Genomic DNA, 25,163 nt, shown 5'->3' on the forward strand with positions numbered 1-25,163 from the left:
GTCTAAAATGGAAATGGTAAAAGGACCAACCTCCTAGGGATGTTGAGAGGATTAAATGAGTAAGTACGGAAGGTGCCTAGAGCAGTGCCTGGCTAGAGTTGTGTTTGCTGCAGTCATTACTCGAAGCCTTTTCTCTACCTTCCATCCCCAGGAATTGTGAATTACAGAGTTTTCCCTGATGGAGGTGTCACTGTGCATTGCTGGTTTCCAAAAAGCCATTGCTAAGTTAACGTGAACCCTTTGTTGTCCTTTTTTTTTTGAGATGGAGTCTCTCTTTCGCCCAGGCTGGAGTGCAGTGGTGCAATCTCGGCTCACTGCAACCTCCACCTCGCAGATTCAAGCCATTCTCCTGCCTCAGCCTCCCAAGTAGATGGGACTACAGGTGCACTCCACCATGCACGGCCAATCGGTTTTTTTTTTTTTTTTTGAGAGAAAGGGGTTTCACCATATTGGCCAGGCTGGTCTTAAACTCCTGACCTTGTGATCCGCCTGCTTCGGCCTCCCATAGTACTGGGATTACAGTTGTGAGCCACCGCACCCAGCCTCATTGTGCTTTCTAAACCACTCCCGGACCCCAGGTTGGGAGACCCCAGTTGTATATTACGTACAAATAACCCATCAGATAGGAATGTGCCCCCTGCACCCCACCCTACTCCCACCTGCAGCAGTGAAGCAAGGCCATCTTGCATTCATTTAAGAAATTTAAGAATAGGGATGAGAAGTATCAAGTCAACAAAGTCTCTTTTCTGACATGCTTTGTGTTGGTGCTCATTTTTGATGTTTCCTGGGTGGTTTTGTTATGAGGACAAGAAACGGGCTACTCTACCTGAGAAAGAAAATGTCACGCGTGTGTTGGAAATTCACCCTGACGCAGGCAGTGATAATAGCATACCACCGCTTGCTCACACCTCTTCAAAGTGGCTTCCTTGGCTTGGTCATGAGCTAATCTTTACCTTGTGGCTTTTTCTGAAAATAGACTTGTCAACACTCAGTCTGAGGCTGGCCCCCAGTCACTGGTTCTCTCTGTTGACAGGCTGCAAAGAATCATGCAGGAAGGGCTCTGTCCGTGAGTCACCAGTGGTCATGGGTGGGCAGCCAGGTCTGCTCAAAGCTGATGGCTTGGGTGGGGGCAGGCAGGACACAGCCATGGTCTCAACTCTTACTAGGGGTATTCCTTTTGTGACTACATTCCCCCAGGCCCTCACCCTCATCCACCCTGTGGATACCCTTAGGGTCATAATAATTGTACTAATTTAGACTCCCTGGCTCTTTCCTGGCCCATTGGCATAAAACCTCTGTTCACTTCCAAAGCCCAGCAGTCACAGCTGGGAGATCCCAGGAGTATCTCCTGCGGTGGTAAAGTGATCCGATCACGCACTTCTCCTCTCCAGTGTGAGGCCTCTGCTTGCATCCCAGCCATGTCTCCCCGCCCCCCCCCGCCGCTGCTTCCCTCGGGGAGAATGCCCCCTTGTGAGTCCACGCCCCTCAAGCTGCCAGACCTCATGCAGGGGCCAGAGTGCTAGGGTGCAAATACCATGTGTAAAGGGAAAAGTCTCTTGACCTCAGCTGCCCTTGTGCCCTCAGGCCTGTGCCCACTGTTGGAGACACGAAACACCTACCTCCACCTTGCCCTCAGGCAGCCCCTTCTGCTGGAGACCAGCTCCTCAGTCCTGTCCGAGTACCCTGAGGGCAGCTGGCAAGCCCCTGTCTTTTTAGGAGAAGTCTCACTGTTCCACTGCCTCATCTCTTCCCCCTTCCTGGAATGGGAATTTGTCTTCTGACGCTGCCACCTGGCAGCAGGCGATGGCTGGAGCAAGACTACTCAGAATGGCAGCAGCCACCGGCCCCGAACTCTGATCACTCCCTCACCACTGCAGGATGGGAGGGCTCCCAGGCCTGCAGGACGAGGAAGGGAGTGTTGACCCATTTTCCAGATGAAGAAACAAGCCTCAGAGAAGTGAGCAGTGCCTTTACTGCTGTCCCAGACCACTGCTGGCAGACCCCAGATCCCACGCTTGCCCCCCTCCTGAGCGCCCCCAAGGTCGCCTGTGAGCTGCCTGACACAGAGGGCCCGGAGAATAGCCCAGAACAGTGCAGCTGCTGCTAGCCGTGGAAGCAGGTGTCCCATTGAGCTATAATGAGGCCCCTCGGTTTTAAAAACTGGTGTGGATTAAAAAGGCTCAGTGAGGGTAGGATGGAATCAATGATTATGGAAATATTGTGCTAAATTTAATGACAGTCGGCCGTGCTTTCCAATTGCTTGCTCCTGTCAGGGACATTTTATAAAAAGTTTCCATTGAGTAGTTGAGCAGTATTATCCAGCATTTCAGGGATAGGATGTTTTGTTTTGTTTTGTTTTCTCTGTGAGGATGCCCAGTCATCCTGTTTTCCTTTTCTGCAGCAGCTGCACAGCCATGGAGGGAAGGCTCTGGAACCTTCTTCCTTGGGGAACTGGGCTTTATTTATTGCCAGTTATGGCTTGGGTGTGTTTTTTGTTACTGGTTTTTATTGACTTCAGGAGCGGCTGTTCTGTGCTCGCTTAGCTCCAATTGGATTTTTCCAGAAGTGGCTTTTTCATTGAACCCTGCCCTCGTGTGACTGTCATTACTTCTCACTATTTTCCAGGTCGTTCTTTGTTTCTGAGACAAACACAGTGGCTCTCTCGGACCACTCCAGGGCCCCCTGCAGCCCTCACTGCCTCCTTTCCCCCCAGGCCTTGTCTTGGATCTGTGGCTTGCAGAATCTGCACCCAGTCAAGGGTTTGGAAAGATTCGGGAGACACAGAAAGGCCTACAACTGTTTGGATTTTTGCTTTCTAGAAGTAGAGCACCCAGAGATCCTAAAACCCACTTTTGGCATCTATAGTTCCATTGGCATTCTATAGTTCCGTTGGCATTTTGCAAAGTCCCGGCACTTACATTAGTGATTCAGGTCATCTACTATAAAGGATACAGTTTTTTGCATCCGCGTAGATACAATTTTGTGTCTTGTTTGTGCCGTCTTGCCCTATTTATTAGGACTTTACCTGTCTCTGTATGGCAGACTAGTGAACCTTAGGTGGATTTCTGCTGAAAGATCCCAAAGTGCAGTTGCTTCAGAAACTGAATACCACAAGAGGGCAGTAAAGATTTGCAAATGAAAGATTCCATGATGCCTGCACACAACAAATAGCAATGAACTTTTGCCTGAATGTCTTTACATTTTAGTGGACATAAAGATGGGATCAGCACCTTGTGCTCCCAATTGCTCCTTGGCTTTAGAGGGTCTTCAGTGTGCTGCAAAGAATTCAAGGGTTTCCCAAGAGCTGGATGGCTCCTTCAGTCTACTCTTGCTTGCACAGGGCCCTAGCCCATTTTCTATCTTCCCAGCTCTTTTTTAGCACCAGAGAAATCCCCAGTTCGAGGCCATGTTGCTGACAGTCTGAAAAACTATTTACTTTGATGATGTTTCTGAGTTCATATGATTCTTGACCCTTCCACAGCCAACCCATAAAGCCAGTGTGGTGTTAATTCCCAAGGGGAGCATTCATAGCAGGAAAAGGAATAGGTTTCCAAAAATTATTAAGCGCTCAAAGGTCTCAAACAATGCTATGTCATAGCTGCATCAGTGTGCACTGGGCCTTCGTCTAAGCCAGGCATCAGATGCAAGTGTGCCATCAGCTCCCTTGTGGGAGAAAAACATTTTTGCACATGGAAAAACTTAAGGTCGTTGGTGGGGACTCCTCATGTAAGCCTGGAGATTTAACAGTTGGGGAGAATGCGGTACAAGGGCAAACCGCCTTTCCAGGAGGTGTTCAGCAGGTGAGACAAGGGGTGCACCATCAAGATTAGCCATCCTAACAGATGTGTCAATTATCAACAGACAAATCTGGGAAACAGGGAAAAAAATTGGTTGGCTGTAAAGAAAATCACACACCGGGATACTAGAGGCGAATATTATGTGGTGTGAAAAGAACCAAGCACTTCGCAGTTTCCACATCTGGCAAAGTGCCAACACATCAGGGTCCCACGTTTCTCCTTGGAGTATGGCTTGGTTGCCATGACAACAGAGGCCCTCTCGCTGCCTGTGAATTTATTTTAACCGTGGCAACAGCCAAAGTGGGTGTGTCCGTGAAAATATTTCTCATTAGGAAAACGATTGAATGTGTTGCCCTTAAATTTTGCTCTGCTGAATACATACTTCATTCACCACCATTGTTTGGCCGCAAAATGTCCTTTTCCTGTGCTGCCCGGCATAGCAAGCATTGTGGAAGAGCCTGAATAGTGATTTAATTCTAGTGCTCTTGAGATTCTTAATTGTCACTGTTCTGATAGATTAAGGAGATAACAGACATTGTATTGAAATCTTAACTGCAAATGAGGATGAATGATTTGAGAACCTGCACAATGTACAGCAAGGGTCATCAAACTGCAGGCCACAGCCCAGACCCCAGCTGCTGCCTGTTTTCACCATTAAGGCTTTATTGGAACACAGCTTCCCTCCTTTACTCACTTTTGTAGCTTTCAAGCTACAGTGGCAGAATGTGAGAGTTATGACAGAGACAGCATTTGGCCCACAAAGCCACAAATATTTACTACCTGGACCTTGACAGAAAAAGTTTGCTCACCCTCGATGTAGGAGGAAGAGCGCTAGATTCAAAGACCAGAGTTCTGGATTCAGAGCTCAGGATGGAAAACTGATTTAGACATGTCACCGTGCCCCCTGGGCTCATTCTCCTCATCTGTAACATGGGCAGCCTTGATGAGACTATCCCCAAGTTTCTTTTGAATTCTAAAAGCCCTGTCCTCCTGCTGTTAGTCAACGATTACAGCCCAGATTGGGCAACCCTTAGCACAGGGAAACGTACGGCATGATCCAGCATCCAGTTTCAGGGCCTCTGTAGGGAACAGCAGCATCCTTCTCTTCCTCCCCTAGCACTGCCACGAAGTGACTGTAGTGAAGTTAGCTCTTAGACCTCAGCATCTTCATCTGCACCCTAGGCAGGTCAGACTCCCCAGGGACCCTTCTGTGACTGACAGTCTGGTTCTGAGGCCCTCGCTGCAGTTGCCAGCAAGAGAAGGAATGACGCACGTCTGTGATTTGCTGGTCACCTGTGATTCCCGCCTCCAGGAGAAAACTCCAAGTGGCAGGTGTTGACCCAGTTGTGTGGGAGGAATCACCCAGGCCCTTATTTCCAGGTTGCACTTACAGATCAGATTGTGCAACCAGAAAAATGCTGTTAGAAGGAAGTGGGGTGGCTTGGGGGACTGACTAAGGATCACTGTTAAGCTTCCCTTCTGTCTTAGTCCACTCGGGCTGCTATAGCAAAATACCATAAACTGTGTGGCTTACAAACTGCATATGTTTATGTTTCTTAGTTCTGAATGCTGGGAAGTCTAAGATCAAGGCAGGTGAGGTGTCTGGTGAAGGCTCACTTTCTGATTCACAGATGGCATCTTCTGGCTTTGCCCACGTATGGTAGAATGGATGAGGAGCCTCTCATGCCTCTTTTTATTACAGTTTTTATTGTTTAGAGATAGGGTCTCATTCTGATAGGAGTGCAGTGGCACAATCACTGTTCACTGCAGCCTCGAATTCCTGGGCTCAAGCAATCCTCCCGCTTCAGCCTCCTGAGTAGCTAGGACTACAGGTGCACACTACCATGCCTGGCTAATTTTTTAAATTATTTTTTGTAGAGATGGGGTCTCACTATGTTGACTAGGCTGTTCTCAAACTCCTGGCCTCAAGCTATCTTTCTGCCTCAGCCTTTCAAAAGTGCTGGGATTAGAGGCATGAGCCTGGGGTCACACCCAGCCTCTGAGGCCTCTTTTATAAGGGCACTAATCCCATTTATGAGGGATCCACCCTTATGACCTAGTTACCTTCCAAAGACCCTGCCTCCTGATACCATCACTTGGGGCTAAGGATTTCAACATGTGAATTTGAGGGACACACATTCAAACCATAGCACCTTCCAAGACCACTTTCTATATTGTAGAAGGAAAGATGTGTTTTTGTTTTGACATCTGGACATAAAATACATACACACAGCCAGATCTGAGAAAGAAGTACAGTTAGAAATTCCAACCATGAATTTAGACACACAACGCAAAAGAAACCAAGAGCCTGCCTTCAGGAATTAGGCTGCCTTAACTCTGGGCTTCTTCCTCTTCTCTTTGACTTTTCATGGTGAGATTAAAATGCCTGTCCTTGTGCAGTTGGGCACAAGGGAACTTGTTTGTGACCTCCCCAAAAAGGACACAAGTAATTTTCATTTATTCTGAAATTGCTGGGGATCCCCCGCCAATGTCACATTCAGGAATCTATCCTGGGGACTTCAAGGATACACACAGATTTGGACCACAAAATTGTTCATCTGCACGTTATTGGAAACAGAACTGGGAACAACCTAGGTGTCTAACAATAAGGAATGGTTACATCAACTACAGTAGAGCCATGTAGTGGGATATGATGCAGTCACTCAAATCATGTGGCAGCAGAGTGCTTATAACCAGAAGTTCACAATAAGAAAAGGGGAGAAGCAGGTTACAAACAATCTGATTCTGTCTGTATCACATAGGAAATCATGAAAAGAAAGGATTAGGAGAATGTCCACCAACATGTTATTAATGATTACCTCTGGGCGATAAAATTATAGGATTTTAGTATAATATGCTGCCAAAGTGAGTATAAAATTATAAATGTTTTAGGCCAGCTGTGGTGGCTCACACCTGCAATCCCAGCACTTTGGGAGGCCAGATCACTTGAGGTCAGGACTTCAAGACCAGCCTGGTCAACATGGTAAAACCCCGTCTCTGCTAAAAATATAAAAATCAGCCAGGCATGGTGACATGTGCCTGTAATCCCAGCTACTCAGGAGGCTGAGGCACGAGAATCACTTGAACCCAGGAGGCGGAGGTTGCAGTGAGCTGAGATCACACCACTGCACTCCAGCCTGAATGACAGAGCGAGACTCCGTCTCAAAAATAAATTAAAAAATTATAGATGTTTTAAATTTTCTTCTCTTTTTTTCTGACTTATCCATGCCTGTTAAATTTTAAAATGAGTGGGTATACTTTTATAACAAGAGGCAGCCTTGCTGTAGAAATTATTTTAAAGCAACATTTCTGCCTCTTCAAAATGTTATATGAAAAGCTATCTTCCCCATATACTCTACTCATTGCTTCTGCAAATATTTGAGGACCACCATGCCCAGACACCATCCTAGGCACTGGAGCTGTGCCAGGGAACAAAACAGACAAGCTATCTCTGCTCATCCCAGTGGCCGAAAAAGGTAACAAACAAGTAGAGAAATATAGAATCGGTAATGAGAAGAGAGGGAGGGAGTATGCACCGCAGAAGCTGGTGCAGGGACAATGTCAGAAGAGATAGAAGGGAGTCCTGGGCCTATCTGGGTGAGAGGAAGCGCCCAACTGCAAAGGACCTCAGGCGGCAGCGTGCTTGGCGTGTCCCAGCAGATGAAGTATTGAACCAGAGAACAGAGGACATTTTATTTACTCTAACTGTGCTACCCAGGAGGCTATCATGCCCGTTAAGTAGCATCATCTTAACCTGTTGCCCGTTACCGAGTAGAAGATAATAGATACCGTGACTTGGAGCTTGTTAGAAATACACAGGCCATATTCCACTAACGATACCGTGAAAACCCTCAGTTCCTTTGTGGCTTTCTGCTTCCGAAACACTTGATCTCTCTTAACTCACATTTCAGTGGGTGCAGGTAAAGGCATTACCTTAGAGGTATGATGCTGTGCTGGACATCCTTGGTTATATATTACATGGCTATTTCTGTTAACCATGCCCTGTTACGTGCAATAGCAATGCATCACCATTGTGATGTTTTGCCAGTGTTGTTCAGATGAACTGTGAATACAGAGGACTTTCATCATTGCACAAAAAATGGTAGGAGAAATCCACAATTATTCATTTGTTCCTAAGGTTGGTCATCGTTGGCCTGTCTGTCCATGTAATCTTTTTTTTTTTTTTTTTTTGAGACGGAGTCTCGCTCTGTCGCCCGGGCTGGAGTGCAGTGGCCGGATCTCAGCTCACTGCAAGCTCCGCCTCCCGGGTTTACGCCATTCTCCTGCCTCAGCCTCCCGAGTAGCTGGGACTACAGGCGCCCGCCACCTCGCCCGGCTAGTTTTTGTATTTTTAGTAGAGACAAGGTTTCACCATGTTAGCCAGGGTGGTCTTGATCTCCTGACCTCGTGATCCGCCCGTCTTGACCTCCCAAAGTGCTGGGATTACGGGCTTGAGCCACCGCGCCCGGCCCGTCCATGGAATCTTAGAAGTAGAAAGAAGCTTCTGTTGTCAAGTTCATCTCTCCACACATTGCAACTGTCTTTGATAAGTATATTAATCAAAGCCTTATTTTCAAGAATGCTAAGAGATCATGTATTTTTGAAGACATATTTACAAAACAGGTGAGAACGAACACATTTACAGTGGAATGTAGTTATGTTACTGGAAAGAAGTCCCAATCCAGACCCCAAGAGAAGGTTCTTGGATTTCATGGAAGAAAGAGTTTGGGGCAAGTCCACAGAGTAAAGTGAAAACAAGTTTACTAAGAAAGTAAAGGAATAAAGGAATGGCTACTCCATAGGCAGAGCAGCCCCCAAGGGCTGCTGGTTGGCTCTTTTTATGGTTATTTCTTGATCACATGCTTGAAACGGTATGGATTATTCACGAGTTTTCTGGGAAAGGGGCAGGCAATTCCCAGCACTGAGGGTTCTTTCCCTTTTTAGACCAGGTAGGGTAACTGCTGGATGTTACCATGGCATTTACAGACTGTCATGGTGCTAGTGGGAGTGTCTTTTAGCATGCTAATGTATTATAATTAACATAATGAGAAGCAAGGAGGCCAGAGGTCGCTTTCCTCGCCATCTTGATTTTGGCAGGTTTTGGCCGGCTTCATTACTGCATCCTGTTTTATCAGCAGGGTCTTTATGGCCTGTACCTTCTGAGAACAGTCCTGCTGACCTCCTGTTTCATCCTGTGACTAAGAATGCCTGACCTCCCGGAAGCACACATGCAGCCCAGCAGGTCTCAGCCTCATTTTACCCAGCCGCTATTCAAGATGGAGTGGCTCTGGTTTGAACGGCTCTGACAATTAGACATTAAACAGTACTTCAGAGGGCTGCCCAGAAGTTCTATGATTATAAAATGGACCCACTGGGAGCCCTGGAGTTATGGTTCAGATTCTGATTCTTAACTATAGATGAATCTTTGCACCTATATTCATACTGGAGATAAATCAGCATGCCTTATAAGAATTTCTGGGCAGAGGGCTATTGTATTAGAGGTCAGAAATTTCTATTTTTATGGTCTGTCTGTTTTTCTACATAGTGTATATTCATTATATAAAATTCAAACACAGCAGAGTATCTATGGTATTAAATTAAACCCTTTGGAATTGCTGTTAAGGTGGGTCAGACTGTCACAGCTCAGCAGCTGCAAACTTTTAACCTATTAGAAAGTGAACGTCTCGGCCGGGTGCGGTGGCTCAAGCCTGTAATCCCAGCACTTTGGGAGGTCAAGACGGGCGGATCACAAGGTCAGGAAATCAAGACCATCCTGGCTAACATGGTGAAACCCCGTCTCTACTAAAAAAATACAAAAAAACTAGCCGGGCGAGGTGGCGGGCACCTGTAGTCCCAGCTACTCGGGAGGCTGAGGCAGGAGAATGGCATAAACCCGGGAGGCGGAGCTTGCAGTGAGCCGAGATCCAACCACTGCACTCCAGCCTGGGTGACAGGGCGAGACTCCGTCTCAAAAAAAAAAAAAAAGAAAGTGAACGTCTCCAGCCATCCAGCCCCTCATAGATATACAATGTAAGTCATTTGTCACAACCACCTCTCAATTTTAATTTGAAAAACCCCCTAATAGGGAGCTGAATGTGGAGAGCTTCTCACATTACAGATGGACAGCTTCAGACACTGATGTTTTTACACATGGACCATAACCCCCACGCAGGCGAATTTGGGTTTGCAATATTCAGATTCACTTTGTGTGATTCGCTTTACAGAATGCCACCACAGGAGCCCTTTGAATGGTTAATAACTTCAATGACTGCAGACTATTGTGACTTTTCAAGAATGTATCTGTGGTATAAAGTGAGACACATGTCAGTCATCAGTAAATTTTCAAATGAGGAAGGAACACTGCGTGGTCTCACAGCCTAGCCTGGTCACCAGGTGGCATCACAATGCCAAAGTTCACCAAATGCGAATATGCCATTTGTTGAGTAACGTAAAAATCCTAGATTCTGGGCTGTTGAATCATAGCCAATAAACTGTGAGGTGCTTTAGTCCCGTTTTGAAAAAAAAGAACATGCTACAGCTTCTGCATTTAGTGTCACTTCATTCCATTTACAACATTATATATGTTGATTCCCATTTTCATTCCCTTTTAAAAATTTGTGCCATTTTATTAAGTCAGGGTCTTTTCCTGCTGCAGTCTTAACCTAGCCCCTTAGAGGGCTTCAGCAGGCTTTCCGGAAATCAGGGTGGACATCTAGAGTCAAGACCCATTGCCTCTCCTGCCACCCTTAGGAGGGTGTGGGAACCCACGAGGATGTGCCTCAACCTCACAACAGGTCATAAGCTCCTGCAAAGCCCATTTGTAGCCGCACACATCTCTGCAGGTCACAGGGTTTCTGGTCTGTGAGTTAGCCCACAGAACCCTAGCCCAGGCAGCATTCAATTTAGCTCCTTGAATCCCAGAGGCCTTCAGTCTGCAGTCACGGAACAGGTGCATGCCAGGAGCTTGAAGGAAAGTGCAGTCTCCTGCACTTTGTCTCCTTTCTGGGTCAAAGCAAAGAAGACCAGAGTGAGGCCGGGCGCGGTGGCTCACACCTGTAATCCCAGCACTTTTGGAGGCTGAGGCAGGTGGATCACTTGAGGTCAGGAGTTCAAGACCAGCTTAGCCAACGTGGTAAAACCCGTCTCTACTAAAAATACAAAAATTAGCCAGGCGTGGTGGCGTGCACCTGTAACCCCAGCTACTCAGGAGGCTGAGGCAGGAGAATTGCTTGAACCGGGAGGTGGAGGTTGCAGTGAGCCGAGATCGCGCCACTACAGCCTGACAGCCTGGTGGACAGAGCGAAACTCCATCTCAAAAAAAAAAAAAAAGAAGATGACGACCAGGGTGGAGGGAATAAAGCATGAGGTGCTACACTAGAGTCCTTTTACAAAAGATACCTTATTTCACTTTAAGTGCAGTCCAGCGAAGTAGCCCAGGGACACAGTCTTCTTAATACTGTATTACAGAGAAGGAACCCGGGGCTCAGAGAGGCAGTCTCATTTGTCCACAGTCACACAGCAAAAATGGGTAAGATTAAGATTTGATCCGAGCTCTTTGGAATCCAAGTTCAGGGCTCTTTCCAGAGTTACCCACTGGTTTTATATAATAATTGAAGATTGTCAATGATGGAAAGAGTCTCAAAGACCAGTGAATTTGAGAGGGATGTTGGAACTTGGAGAAATGTCCCCACTGTCTTAGGTCAGCATTTCTCAATCTTCAATGTGCACAGGAGACACCCAAAGATTTTGTTTAAAATGCGTGTTTGGACTTACTAGATCTGGGATGGGGCCCAAGAATCTGCATTTCTCCCAAACCTCTAGCTGACGCTGCTGGTCTCAGGACCACACTTTGGGCAGTGGTGACATAGACCCCAGTACCTTTGGACTACATGTTCTTCAGAGGAGAGGCTACTTCTTATTGGCCTTAGTTTCCCCAGCCCCTGGCACCGTGTCCGGGGCACGTCAGACACACAGATGTTTGTGGGATAAATGGGTGAATATGCTGAAGTCTCACACAGAGACCCGTGAATGTAACAACAGATGTGTCCTGAGTCATAGCTTTGTGCTGGGATGCCACTGGGCCCTCTTGAGAAAACAGAGGTGAATAGGAAAAAATAATAAGAGCCACCAGGCATTGAGCAGTCACTGGGTACCAGGCACCATCCCTAGCATCCTCACATTTACTCCTCACGGGAGTCCAGTGAGAAAAACACCACTAGGATCATCCCATCCTACAAATGGAGGGCCAGAGGCTTAGCGTGGTGAAGGAGCTTATCCCAACCGTGTCTGGTACAGGCGGGATGCAAACCCTCCACTCTCAGCTGCCTCTCTCTGTTCTCTAAAGAACTGGACAAACGTCATCAGAGCTGAAAGGGGATTCCTCCTGGTGCAAGGGTGGAAGACAGTATCACAAGAAGATGGCAGTACTGAGAGCCCGGGGGGTCTCCAGCCTGTTGACTGCTGCTCAGAGCCTCATCCCCCACCGCTTTCTTTACCTAAGTTGGAAATGAGTGAAGTGGACTCAAGATTTGGGACACGTCAGCAGGAGTGTTTCTAAGGAGTTAATATCTGCTTGAGGTCAGCAGCCCAGTGCATGCTCTGCTGTGAGCATTCATTCATCTTCAGGAGACATCATGCGTTTCTGCATTTCAACCTCTGCATTCAGAATTTTCCATTTGCCCAGGCCTCCAGCAGGGTGTCTGGCCGTGTTGGGCCGTGTTTGCATTGCTGGAGTAAAGGATGCCAGCACGCTTATTCTTCTGCTTCCTCAGGTTTTCTGAACTCTCTGCAGTTAGGCTGTTGGCTTCTGCTTTATCCCTGGACATATATTGATTTTATGTGCACTCCTGAAGTCTGAAATACAGTCATGACAGCTAGAGTTATGTCGACAATATGGAAGCCAGGAAGGGCAGGTCTCTTAATTCTGCTGGGAGACCAGTTGCCAAACAACCCACCAAAAGCTCAGAGAAAGAAATGGTCAGCTCAGGGCTCACTGTTGCTCTTGAGCCAGAGATCCCAGCTGGATCTTAGGCACGCCAGACTTCTCAGCAGAGGAAGAGCCCTTCAGAGACACCCTTCCAAGGGCATGGTTTCAGTTAGCCTGGCTAACTCGTCTCCTGTGGCCTCTGGGGAGGGTCATCGTGTGGCCAACCACCCTAAAGGCAGGAGGGCCCTCCCAGCATTTCTCTGTGGCTGTCCCAGCGTAAACAGTGATTGCTTGAGAGAAAGAGTTCGGATTATAATATGAAGGTGCAAATGCAGAGTCCAGGGCTGCTTGTCTGCATCAACTCACTTGATACCACCAGCTGCCTTTTTGTGTTAGTTCATCATCTGGCCAACTAGTGCTGGCTGTAAGTTGGCCTCTGTCAATTCTGTCAGTCTTAGTGCTTACTAAGCAGCCCGGGCTGGAGTGCAGTGGCCAGATCTCAGCTCACTGCAAATGAGCACAAATGTGAATGAATGAGAGAGAGAACTCTTGAGTTTTGAATTTATGTGCCTGATACAGTGCTTGGTCTCAAGATACAAACTTGAGCAAGACTTGGTCCTTACCTCCTAAGATCTCACAGGCTAGTGAGGAAGACAGATCAATAAATCCAAGAGGCTAGGTGTGGTGGCTCACACCTATAATCCCAGCACTTTGCAAGGCTGAGATGGGCGGATCACTTGAGCTCAGGAATTTGAGACCAGCCTGGGCAATATGGCAAAATCCCATGTCTACAAAAAAAAAAAAAAAAAAAATTAGCCGAGTGTGGTGATGTATGCTTGTAGTCCCAGCTACTCAGGAGGCTGAGATGGGAGGATCACTTGAGCCCAGGAGGTTAAGGTTGCAGTGAGCCGTGCTCATGCCACTGCACTGCAGCCTGGGCAACAGAGCGAGACCCTGTCTAGAAAAAAAAAAGTCCAAGAAGAGGAAATGTGTCTTAGGTTCCCCAGAAGCTGACACAGCCCCAGGGTTTTGAGAAGTTCATTCCAGGAGGGATCCCAGGAGACACGGGTGGGGAGTAAAGATGGGAGCCAGGGAAGGGGGGGACCCAGCCAAGGGCATGTTCTCAAGCTGGTGACCACTGTAGGCAGCTGGAGCTCAGTCCGTCAGTGAGCTGGGGGAACGTTCTGAAACAGGCTTCCTGTTCCGGGCTGGTGGAGGGCTGTGGTTGGTTGAAAGGGCCATAACTCGGGCACCTTGGGCTCCCTTTGCAGGAGTGACCCGAATGGAACCCTCAGGTGTTCGCAGCTGTGCAGAACGGAAAGCTCAGGGGATGTGGGTGGGGCCCTGTCTGCTGAAGGTTGGAAATTCCAGAGAAACCAAAAGGAGCCGCTTGAGCTGAACTTTGAAGGTGAACAGAACAGCAAGGCCCCTGCCCTCCAAGACTTGTAGTCAGGTGGCAGCGGGTTCTGGAAAGAAAGCTAACGGGGAGAAGGAAGGAGTGTTGGGGTTTCAGGAAGACCACTGTGGAGGTGACTGAACAGCAGAAGAGGGAAGGGCGGAGCTGGCCTCCCGAGGCAGGAGGCGGCTGGGAGCTTGCGGCAGGCTGGCATGGCTGGGACCAAGGCGGAGGTAGTGGTAGGAAGTAAGCCAAGAGAGCAGAGCGAGTCTCTTCAGCCATCACAGCGCTCGGCCTTTTTCTCTCTGTTGTGTGGGAAGCCAGTGAATCTGGGACAGGACCACTGTTTTTGTTTGTTTCTTGTTTGTTTTTGTTTTTGAGACAGGATCTCACTCTGTCACCCAGGCTGGAGGGCAATGGCGCGATCTCGGCTCACTGCAACCGTCTCCTCCTGGGTTTAAGTGATTCTCTCACCTCAGCCTCCCAAGTAGCTGGGACTACAGGCACCCACTACCACGCCAGCTAATGTTTGTATTTTTTGGTAGAGACGGGGTTTCACCATGTTGGCCAGCTGGTCTTGAACTCTTGACCTCAAGTGATCCACATGCCTTGGCCTCCCAAAGTGCTGGGATTACAAGCATGGCCCATCGTGCCTGGCTCCCACTGTCATTTTAGCAGTAGCCCACCAGCGAGAGCAACAGGACATCTTTGGGGAGGGGTTTTGATGCTGGTGGGCTAGGGGAGGTTCCCAAACACTGGTGGGACCTCGACCTCAGCCGGTGTCCAGGCTGTTGATATTGCCATGGGAAGGAATTCAAGGATGAGTCAGAAGATAGTGAAAATATTGAGATTTATTGCAAAGTGAACAGTATACACTTGAGAAAGGGAAAGGCAGGCGTACTCTAGAGAGAGTTACTTGCAAGGGGGTTTGGGGCCTGCTACCTTTATGGGTTTCTTTAAGGGGTGGAATATTCCTGAAGATTCCTGGGGAAAGGTGGAGATTTCTCAGAAACGTGGTGCCACCCGTTTTTACAGTAAATATTGGTGTTCCTGGAATGGTCATGGCACTGGTAGGTAGAGGACTGAGGATGTTAATGAGCGGACAATGAGGTCCCAGGTGAAACTGGGTCAAATCCAGCACCAAGGGGGGTCCAATTGGTCTTAGCCAGCTTGGCCCACATCCTGATTTTTAGGGTCTTGTGGGCCCCTAGCTTATGCAATTATTTCTTTTTTTTTTTTTTTTTTGAGACAGAGTCTTGCTCTGTCGCCCGGGCTGGAGTGCAGTGGCCAGATCTCAGCTCACTGCAAGCTCCGCCTCCCGGGCTTACGCCATTCTCCTGCCTCAGCCTCCCAAGTAGCTGGGACTACAGACGCCCGCCACCTCGCCTGGCTAGTTTTTTGTATTTTTTAGTAGAGACGGGGTTTCACCGTGTTAGCCAGGATGGTCTCGATCTCCTGACCTCATGATCCGCCCGTCTCGGCCTCCCAAAGTGCTGGGATTATAGGCTTGAGCCACCGCGCCTGGCCGCTTATGCAATTATTTCAACTTTTTTTTTTTTTTTTTGCTGGTCCCATGAAACTGCTGCCTGGAATTTTCTATTCTCCTGCTACCACCCTGTATTATTCCTGTCTCGGTTTCCTTGAAGAAATAGCAGTTGAGCTGGCACCTGAAGGAGTGGGAGAGGTCAGCCAGGCTAGGGGTAGAGGAGAAACGGCAGGCCAGGGAGGGCTGGGTCTTCAGGAAGACAGAGGTGCTGACCAGAGGTCTGGAGGTCAAGCCTCACGCTGCATCTGATCCTCAGCCCTGGCGCCCCTGCCCACCTGGAAGTCCTATATGGTTCCTTGTCCCCCTGCCCTCAGGCATCCCCCGCCCCCAGTGACGTAGCTGCTTGGATATCCACTGGCTGTCTCCCTCAACCCCAGCATTGATTAGACCCAGATCGCAAGTGGGACTTGCTCAAAGCCAGGCCCAGACCCCTGAGGTTGCCATACCGTGGATTTTCCTACCGTAAAAGAACTGCTTTCAAAAACTCAGCATTGGACGGCTCTGTGTCCTTTGGCAGCAAGGCCTGCAGGTGGCAGCGTGGAGATGGCTCAGGAAGTGCGTTCTGTAGTGGAAACAGAAGTGCTGCTCTTGATGGGAGCAAGGGCGTGAAGATGCTGGGTCTGCTCTGATCTCAGGGCTGTCTTGGGCTGGGGAGAAATCCATTCTGACCCTCTGGACCAGGCCACTGAGAAGCCAGCTCTCTGATATGGATGTGGTCAGCCTGCCCTGCACCCCACACCCCGTCTGTCTCCTTCCCAACCAGCTGCCTGCTCTGCCAGCCTCCAGAAACTCAGCTCTGCTTCCAGCTGAAAGGAATCTGCCCAGGCAGAGCAGGAAACCTGTGGCATCCTCTGCCCAGCTCCACCTTGTGGGAGCAGGTGTCCTTTGTGGATGCTCCTCTCAAACCTGGTGATTGATTTGAGACCCGAGGCCAAGGTCATATTGCAAATAAGTTCAGAAGTAATTGAATGTAAAAATGTTTTTGTCAGCCTTTAGCCTGACTGTGGGCAATGTCTCATGCTTATAACCAGACTGAGATCATAACATGAAACTCACAAGGCCGTCGTTAGGTTATGTCTGCGTCGAGGCGGTAGGTGGCAACGTGTGTAGAAAGCCCCCTGCCTATCTGGAGGCCCATCACTGCATCAGCCCACATCCCCTGACGTGGTGGTGAAGTGTCAAAGGAGGAAGGAGGAATGACTGGGAATGTCAAAGGAGTCCAGCGTAGCTGGGTAGAACCACGTGCTGCAGTTGGAAGCGGGGCATTTGTTGGTAGTATGAATAGCAGCTTCACCCAGGTGAAAGTGGTTTTCACCTGTTTCAAGCACCTCAGATCAGCAAGTCAGTGTTTGGGTATTTTCAGATGTTATTGTGAATCCTGAGAAAGTACAATTAATCTGTGCCTCTTTCTGATAACTTTTTTCTTATTCTAAGTCAGAAGAGCAGAGCAGGGTGGCACAGTCAGTATTCTCATCTCAAATTTGCACTTACTATCTATTCTTTTAAATTTATTTATTTATTTATTTATTTATTTATTTATTTTTTTTTTTTAGCCCAAGGGGTATGGAATTACCCTCCTTTTTACAGATAGGATGGCAGAGAAATGGACCTACATGTCTCCTAAGAAACTTAGGTCTTTTCCTCACCTTCTTTCCTTTAGTTTTTTTTTTTTAAAGACAGTATTGGGAGCAAAGGGCATTAAATACCGATGGCTGCATCTCCTGTCTCTAAGCTGATTGAAGCTTCTTCAGGAACAGGATCCAGGTCTGCAGGGGTACAGGCCTTCCTTTGAAAGGCAGAGTATGGAACAGGCCTCTTGGGAGAGGGAGGGGGTCAAGTGAGTTAGCAGCAGGTGAGAAGGGCTGGTCTTCTAAGTTGGCCTCTGCCTCCTTCGGATTATTTAGCTGTAAACATACTTTCCCTGGCCCATATGGATCCCCACGCCCATCTATCTTTTGGAGAACAAACTAATGGAGGAGGTAGAGGTGGGAGGAGCAGGTAGAGGTGGGAGGAATTCAGATGAATCTTGCTTCCAGCAGCTTAGAAGGTCTCTTGTTTTTTGGTGGCTTCAGTGCATATTATTTCCCTTGCTTTATGCAGCAGGTCTTTACTAGCTGATTGAAGCTTATCTCTAATCATCTTTTCCCTACTCTCTGTTTTCTTTCTTTCCAAGTAAATATTCTATTTTGGAATAGAAGCCTGGAAATTAATGGTTTAGTAGAAAGATTCTAAGAGTTCTACTTAGAATCAGTAGAGGTAAGTCAAGTTCCAGGTCTTCTCTTTACCTGTGTGACTGTGGGCAAGTTTTTAAACCTTTCTCAGTTTGTTTCCTCATTTATAAATTAGGATTGCTGTGAAGCTTAAAGGAAATAAGTGTGTTAAGTATGGTACTTGCCGTTATAGTAAGTGCCCTTATAGTAAGTGCTAAGTATTTATTATTATTATTTTTGTTCTTTATTTTTTATTTTTAGAGATGGGGGTCTCACTGTTTTGCCCAGACTGGTCTCAAACTCCTGGCCTCACACTATCCTCCTGCCTCCACCTCCTCACAGCCGGCCAGGTGTGGTGGCTCACACCTGTAATACCAGCACTTTGGGAGGCCAAGGCGGATGGATCAGGAGTTCGAAACCAGCCTGGCCAACACAGCAAAACCCCATCTCTACTAAAAATACAAAAAAATTAGCTTGGCTTGGTGGTGCGTGCCTGTAATCCCAGCTACTCAGGAGGCTGAGGCAGGAGAATCTCTTGAACCCAGGAGGCAGAGGTTGCAGTGAGCCGAGGTCGCGCCACTACACTCCAGCCTGGGCAACAAGAGCGAAACTCCATCTCAAAAAATTAAAAATAAAAAATTAAATTAGGACACAGCCGAGGAAGTTTCTCAACTTAGAATCATTGCTGGGGCCAGTGTTTAGAGGACTGGGTTGGCCCTGCCAAAGTGGGCAGGCCAGTGTGTGTAGCATCGCAATTCATGTTTTATCTTTATGGGCCTTCTATGTTTCCAGTGGCCCCAAAGTCACAGGTGTCTGGAAGCAAAAATGTCAGAGCCATCTCTCCCTCGTGTTTTAATGTCTCTGGTCTGGTCAAATGGGGGCACTCAACTCATCAAAGCACGTATTATGCAAGCCCTGAGATTTGATCCCTGAACGAGTGAGTTATTCTTTTTTTTTTTTTTTTTTTTGGAGACTGAGTCTCGCTCTGTAGCCTAGGCTGGAGTGCAGTGGCACAATCTCGCCCACTGCTACCTCTGCCTCCCAGGTCCTGATTCAAGCAATTCTCCTGCCTCAGCCTCCCGAGTAGCTGGGATTACAGGCACGTGCCACCATGCCCAGCTAATTTTTGTGTTTTTTTAGTAGAGATGGGGTTTCACCATGTTGGCCAAGCTGGTCTTGAACTCGTGACATCATGATCCACCCTCCTCGGCCTCCCAAAGTGCTGGGATTACAGGCGTGAGCCACCGTGCCTGGCCACGAGCAAGTTATTCTTATCAGAGAAAAGCATCACCCAACAGCACGGCATCTGATAAGCACATTTGGGCTTCAATTCTGTAGTTGTTCAACCAGAGAGCTGAGTGCATGTCCTATGCTGAGTACTGTTAGGGTTGGGAATCTAGACACAGCTGGCAGTCACAGGGTGAACCCCAAAATTGGGGTTCAGCCTAAAAGGCCACATAGGTTCTCGGCTTTGGGCAGGAGGGAATTCAAGAGGAAGCCTACAGAGTAAAGTGAAAGCAAAGGAGTAACAGGGTGGCTGCTCCATAGGCAGACCAGCCCTGAAGGCTGCTGGTTGGCTATTTTTGTGGTTATTTCTTGATCAAATGCTAAATGAGGGGTGGATTATTCCTGAGTTTTCTGGGAAAGGGGCAGGGAATTCCTGGAACTGAGGATTCCCCTTTCACACCATGTAGGGTAACTTCCACATGTTGTCATGACATTTGTAAACTGTCTTGGTGCCGGCGGGCATTTCCTAGAGCACACCAATGTGTTATAATTAGCATATGACCAGCACCTAGGAGACCTGACCTTGCTTTCATTGCCTTGTTGGTTTTGGCGGGTTTTGACTGGCATCTTCACCACATACTGTTTTATTAGGGGTTCTTTGTGACCTGTATCTTGTGAAACCAGTCCTGCTGAAATTCCTGTGTCAGCAGGGTCTCTTCCAGCAAATGCAGAGGCTCCCCAGGAGAGCACAAGGGGGCTCAGTCAGTACGTATAGGATGAAGGCATGGTGATGCTCCAGGACGGACCATGGATGACTCCTTGGAAGCCTTCTCTGCTGCTGGTCCATAGTAAAGCCCCTTGAGTGCTTTCCTTACCTCCTTACCTTTCCTTACCTCCTTACCTCCTCCATCATCTTGGTAACCACCAAGGTGTTGACTTGAGTGAGTTCCTGGCAAGAGCTCCAGAGCTCAGGTCTGCTGCACTAGGGAGGGAGGTGCACCCTTCCATTAAGAATGGGCTGGGCACGGTGGCTCACACCCTTTGTGCCTGAAGAATATCTGGTCACTGCCTGGCGGGTGAGCTACCAAAGGAGTTTTTAGAAGCTCTAGCAGGAGCCTTGCCCTCACGACTCTCACCAGGGCCTCAGAGTCCCAACACTGTAATCCCAACACTTTGGGAGGCCAAGGCGGGCACATCACCTGAGGCTGGGAGTTCGAGACCAGGCTGCCCAACATGGCAAAACCCTGTCTCTACTAAAAATACAAAAAAATTAGCCAGGCGTGTTGGCGAATCCCAGCTACTCAAGAGGCTGAAGCAGGAGAAACGCTGGAACCTGGGAGGCGGAGGTTGCAGTGAGCCGAGATCATGCCACTGCACTGCGCTCCAGCCTGGGCAACAAGAGCACAACTCCATGTCAAAAAAAAAAGAATGTATCCAAGACAAGAATCATTGCCCTAGGGCTCAGGGATGCGGCTGTGGAGGTATAGCCAAGGGCCAGGGTCCTGGACCTGCCAGCAGCCAAGGCTTCTTACAACCAGCTCCTCCCCATCAGACAGATGTTCAAAATTCAGAGTCTTGTGCTGGGAGACTCAGCCTACTCCAGGCTTCTCCAGGGCTCCTTCGGCGACAGTGAGACTTCCTGTGGGTTTACTTACCTTCTTTTTTCTGCTGAGCCCTTTTACCTTTTGCCTTTGACATGGACTCTGAGGCCCTGGTGAGAGTCGTGAGGGCAAGGCTCCCGCTAGAGCTTCTAAAAACTCCTTTGGTAGCTCACCCGCCAGGCAGTGACCAGATATTCTTCAGGCACAAAGGGTGCCTTGCGCTTATTTTTATTTATTTTATTTTTTTTTTTTGAGACAGAGTCTTGCTCTGTCTCCCAGACTGGAGTGCAATGGTGCAGTCTCAGCTCACTGCAACCTCCACCCCCCTGGTTCAAGCAGTTCTCCTGCCTCAGCCTCCCAAGTAGCTGGGATTACAGGCACGCACCACTATGCCCAGCTGATTTTTGTATTTTTGGTAGAGATGGGGTTTCACCATGTTGGCCAGGCTGGTCTCAAACTCCAGACCTCAGGTGATCCACCTGCCTTGGCCTCCCAAAGTGCTGGGATCTCTTCTTATGCACATCACCATGTCTTTTTGTGAGTTCAACTCTTGATTTAAAGAAAAACAAAAATCAAAAAAAAAAAACCCAACCCCTGTTCTTACTGTGCATTTGAAAATAGCAATGAATCATCCGAATGGCTTTGCCATTTTAAGCAGTTCCTCTCCAGAGAACATTTTCCTCCCTTTTGGTGTGGGTACAAGTTTTCCTTTATGCAGATTAATTTTAAATTGGAAAATCTACAAATACGAAAAGCATGCGTACACAGTTTATTTCCTTTATTATGTTAATGGACCCGAAGCACTGTTTTTCCCAAGAAGTCAACTTTTACATACTAGAATTACAACCAACCAGCCCTACACGGATCCCCACGCATCAGTTCTAGGCTGACTATGTAAAGAGTTGTCTCTTGATAGGGAGAGCAGTTTTCTGCTACTTTGCAGACTTTCCCCGTAGGGTGAGTGTAGCTGCTGATATCTGAACAGATATTCAATCCTCACCCTTAGTTCCTTTTCTCACCCCATCCCACCTCCAAGCAAACATCAAACTCAGTTACAATGCCGTGGTTTCTGTCACTCTTTCCCCAGAAAAATGACCCATGTGTTTCCCATTTGTGCTTGTTATTTAGAAAGCCAAGCTTGGCCCTGCTGGCAACAAAGTCATCAGTCCCTCTGAAGACAGGAAACAACCTTCCAACAACCTGGACCGAGTGAAACTCACCGACTTCAATTTCCTCATGGTGCTGGGGAAGGGGAGTTTTGGAAAGGTAAGAGGACAGTCATCTGCAAATGGGAGGGGCTTCTGCAGAGAATGTCAAATCAATTTTGTTCTCCCCACAGTTTCCAGAACAGGACATTAGATTTCCCTGTGATTCGAGGTCAGGAGATCGAGACCATCCTGGCTAACACGGTGAAACCCCATCTCTACTAAAAATACAAAAAATTAGCCAGGTGTGGTGGCAGGTGCCTGTAGTCCCAGCTACTTGGGAGGCTGAGGCCAGAGAATGGCGTGAACCTGGGAGGCGGAGCTTGCAGTGAGCCGAGATCATGCCAGTACACTCCAGCCTGGGAGACAGAGCGAGACTCCGTCTCAAAAAAAGATTTCCCCATGATTTGTACAGTCATCCAGAAGCCACCAGGATGGCGAAATGGTAGAAAGGAGAGGTTTGTTGGTGATATCAGTTTGCAAACCTGGAAAAGAAAGTCTGTGGTGTGAAATGAAGGTGCCCTCTCTTTGATGAGAGAAAGGGCAGGTTGGGTTTTATTCCTCACAGGGTCCATGTTACATAGTAGAGTCATCCATATTCAACAGGTTTGGGGGAAAAGCTATACATATCTGTGAGGGAAGCCTAGCACAGGTACAGCGGATGAACATATATGTAACATGCATCTCATGTTCACTTTGGGGTGGGGACTTAGCATTAAAATGAGATGGAATTTGCCTAGGCACGGTGGCTCATGCCTGTAATCCCAGCACTGTGGGAGGCCAAGGCGGGCGAACCACTTGAGGTCAGGAGTTTGAGTTACCAGCCTGGCCAAAATGGTGAAAGCCTATCTCTACTAAAAATACAAAAATTAGCTGGACATGGTGGTGTGCACCTGTGATCCCAGCTACTCGGGAGGCTGAGGCAGGAGAATCAGTGGAACCTGGGAGGTGGAGGATGCAGTGAGCCGGGATTATGCCACTGCACTCCAGCCTGGGCAACAGAGGGAGACTCCATCTCAAAAAAAAAATTTAAGGGCCGGACGCAGTGGCTTACGCCTGTAACCCCAGCACTTTGGGAGGCTGAGACGGGCAGATCACGAGGTCAGGAGATCGAGAGCATCCTGGCTAACACGGTGAAACCCCATCTCTACTAAAAATACAACAAATTAGCTGGGCGTGCTGGCAGGGCCTGTAGTCCCAGCTACTTGGGAGGCTGAGGCAGAAGAATGGCGTGAACCTGGGAGGCAGAGCTTGCAGTGAGCCAAGATCACGTCACTGCACTCCAGCCTGGGGTACAGAGCGAGACTCTGTCTCAAAAAAAAAAAAAAATTTAAAAGGTGGAATTTGGCTTTTTAGATCAAAAGGTGAACCACAGGACACAAAAACAGTTTGTGTGCAGGCTCTGCAAGCTGCTGAAACTGGCTTAAGGCCTGCAGATGCATCATAGAAAAGAATGTTTGTAAGGCCAGTCCTCTGTCCAGTCTGAGTCATAGTGATCTGGGTTGTCAATCAGAGTTAGGAGGGGCCTGGTAGCTCCTACTGCTGAGGAGTTTAGCAAGAGTGGTTTATCTTGTAGCTGTAAGGATTTAGAAATTTGCCATGCCAGCTGGGCCCTGAACCCTCACGACCCATAGATAACTGTTTCCTTAACTTTAGTGTTACCAGAAAGGGGTCCTGATGCAGATCCCAAGAGAAAGGTTCTTGGACCTCAAGCAAGAAAGAATTCAGAGCGAGTCCACAGAATAAAGCGAAAGTCAGTTTGTTAGAGAAGTAAAGAAACGCAAGAACAGCTACTCCAGGCAGAGCAGCAGTATGGGCTGCTTCACTGAGTATATAGGTATTTCTTGATCATATGCTAAACAAGGGTTTTATGATTCATGAGTTTTCTGGGAAAGGAGCGGGCAATTCCCAGAACTGAGGGTTCCTCCATCTTTTAGACTATGTGAGGTAAGTTCCGGGCATTGCCATAGCATTTGTACACTGCCAGGGCGCTGGTGGGAGTGTCTTTCCGCATACTAATAATGCACATGATGAGCAGTGAGGGTAGCCAGAGGTTATTTTCATCGCCATCTTGGATTTGGTGCATTTTGGCCGGTTTCTTTACTGCATCCTGTTTTATCAGCAGGGTCTTTCTGACCTGTGTCTTGTGATACCAGCCCTGCTGACCTCCTATCTCATCCTGAGACTAAGAATGCCTGACCTCCTGGGAATGCGGCCCAGCAGATCTCAGCCTTATTCAAGATGGAGTTGCTCTGGTTCAAACGCCTCTGACATTAGGGTCCATCTTAGTTGATAAAGAGGCATCTGTTTGGTCTCTCAGATCAGAGTGTACAGTCCTCACCTGGTTTCTACTTCCCTAAAAACAACTGCATCCAAAAAGCTATAGTGGGTTCACTGTGTGTTACTATTTCTCAGTGTTCGGAACAGAGGGGATGCTCAGAAATGCTGGTTGATGAATAGTTTTCACAACTAAAAATTAAATGGTAACTTGTAGTAAACAAATACAATCATTAAGAGATACTGACATGGGGTCTTCAGCAATTTGCCTGCGTCTCCATTTGGTTTCTGTGACCCCACATTTCATGAGAGACCTGGGAACTGATTTCAAGCCTAGGTTCTTGACTTGTGGGATTATAAATGTCAGTCAGTTTTCACTCTAAGGATACTCCTGAAAAATGTGCATAATTCCAGACTAATCCTGATACAGAATGTTGAGTATTCATTTTCGCAGCCAAAACAGTGCCATCATGTGGCAGTGGCCTATACCATTTACAAATCTTGGCAGCGTTGAAGTTATGCAAATGCTGAAGGGACCGAATTTGTAGTGATGTGTAGAATTTCCAAATTTGCACATAAAGTTTAATATTATTATATCCCGCATTGACAGAGGTGCACAAACTGTCACTGAGCCATCACCTGGCCTGGTTCCTTCCCTCCGCCCCCAAGATGTGTGCTTACAAGTGTTCAGGTTGTTCTTGACGTGTTCTCAGGTGATGCTTGCCGACAGGAAGGGCACAGAAGAACTGTACGCAATCAAAATCCTGAAGAAGGATGTGGTGATTCAGGATGATGACGTGGAGTGCACCATGGTAGAAAAGCGAGTCTTGGCCCTGCTTGACAAACCTCCGTTCTTGACGCAGCTGCACTCCTGCTTCCAGACAGTGGTAAGGACCCTGGGGTGTATTTCTGTGATGCAGCACCCAGCTCTCAGGGCTGTGCCTCAGCCCAAAGCTTCTTAGCATCCTTGTTCCTTTG

The 25,163-nt window shown here is 47.9% G+C and overlaps 1 protein-coding gene across 4 annotated transcripts in view; it reads left to right on the forward strand.

Annotated features, from left to right (window-relative positions):
• Window positions 1-25,163, forward strand: part of PRKCA (protein kinase C alpha) — a 502,110-nt gene that overhangs the window by 414,527 nt on the left and 62,420 nt on the right. For all 4 annotated transcript variants that reach the window (XM_023212008.2, XM_023212011.2, XM_023212010.1 and 1 more), the window contains 2 exons: window positions 21,832-21,969; window positions 24,899-25,072. In XM_023212008.2, the coding sequence (XP_023067776.1) occupies window positions 21,832-21,969; window positions 24,899-25,072 (312 nt within the window). The remainder of the gene's footprint in view (window positions 1-21,831; window positions 21,970-24,898; window positions 25,073-25,163) is intronic.

Source organism: Piliocolobus tephrosceles, chromosome 16 (genome assembly GCF_002776525.5).
Source record: "Piliocolobus tephrosceles isolate RC106 chromosome 16, ASM277652v3, whole genome shotgun sequence".
Classification (NCBI taxonomy): domain Eukaryota; kingdom Metazoa; phylum Chordata; class Mammalia; order Primates; family Cercopithecidae; genus Piliocolobus; species Piliocolobus tephrosceles.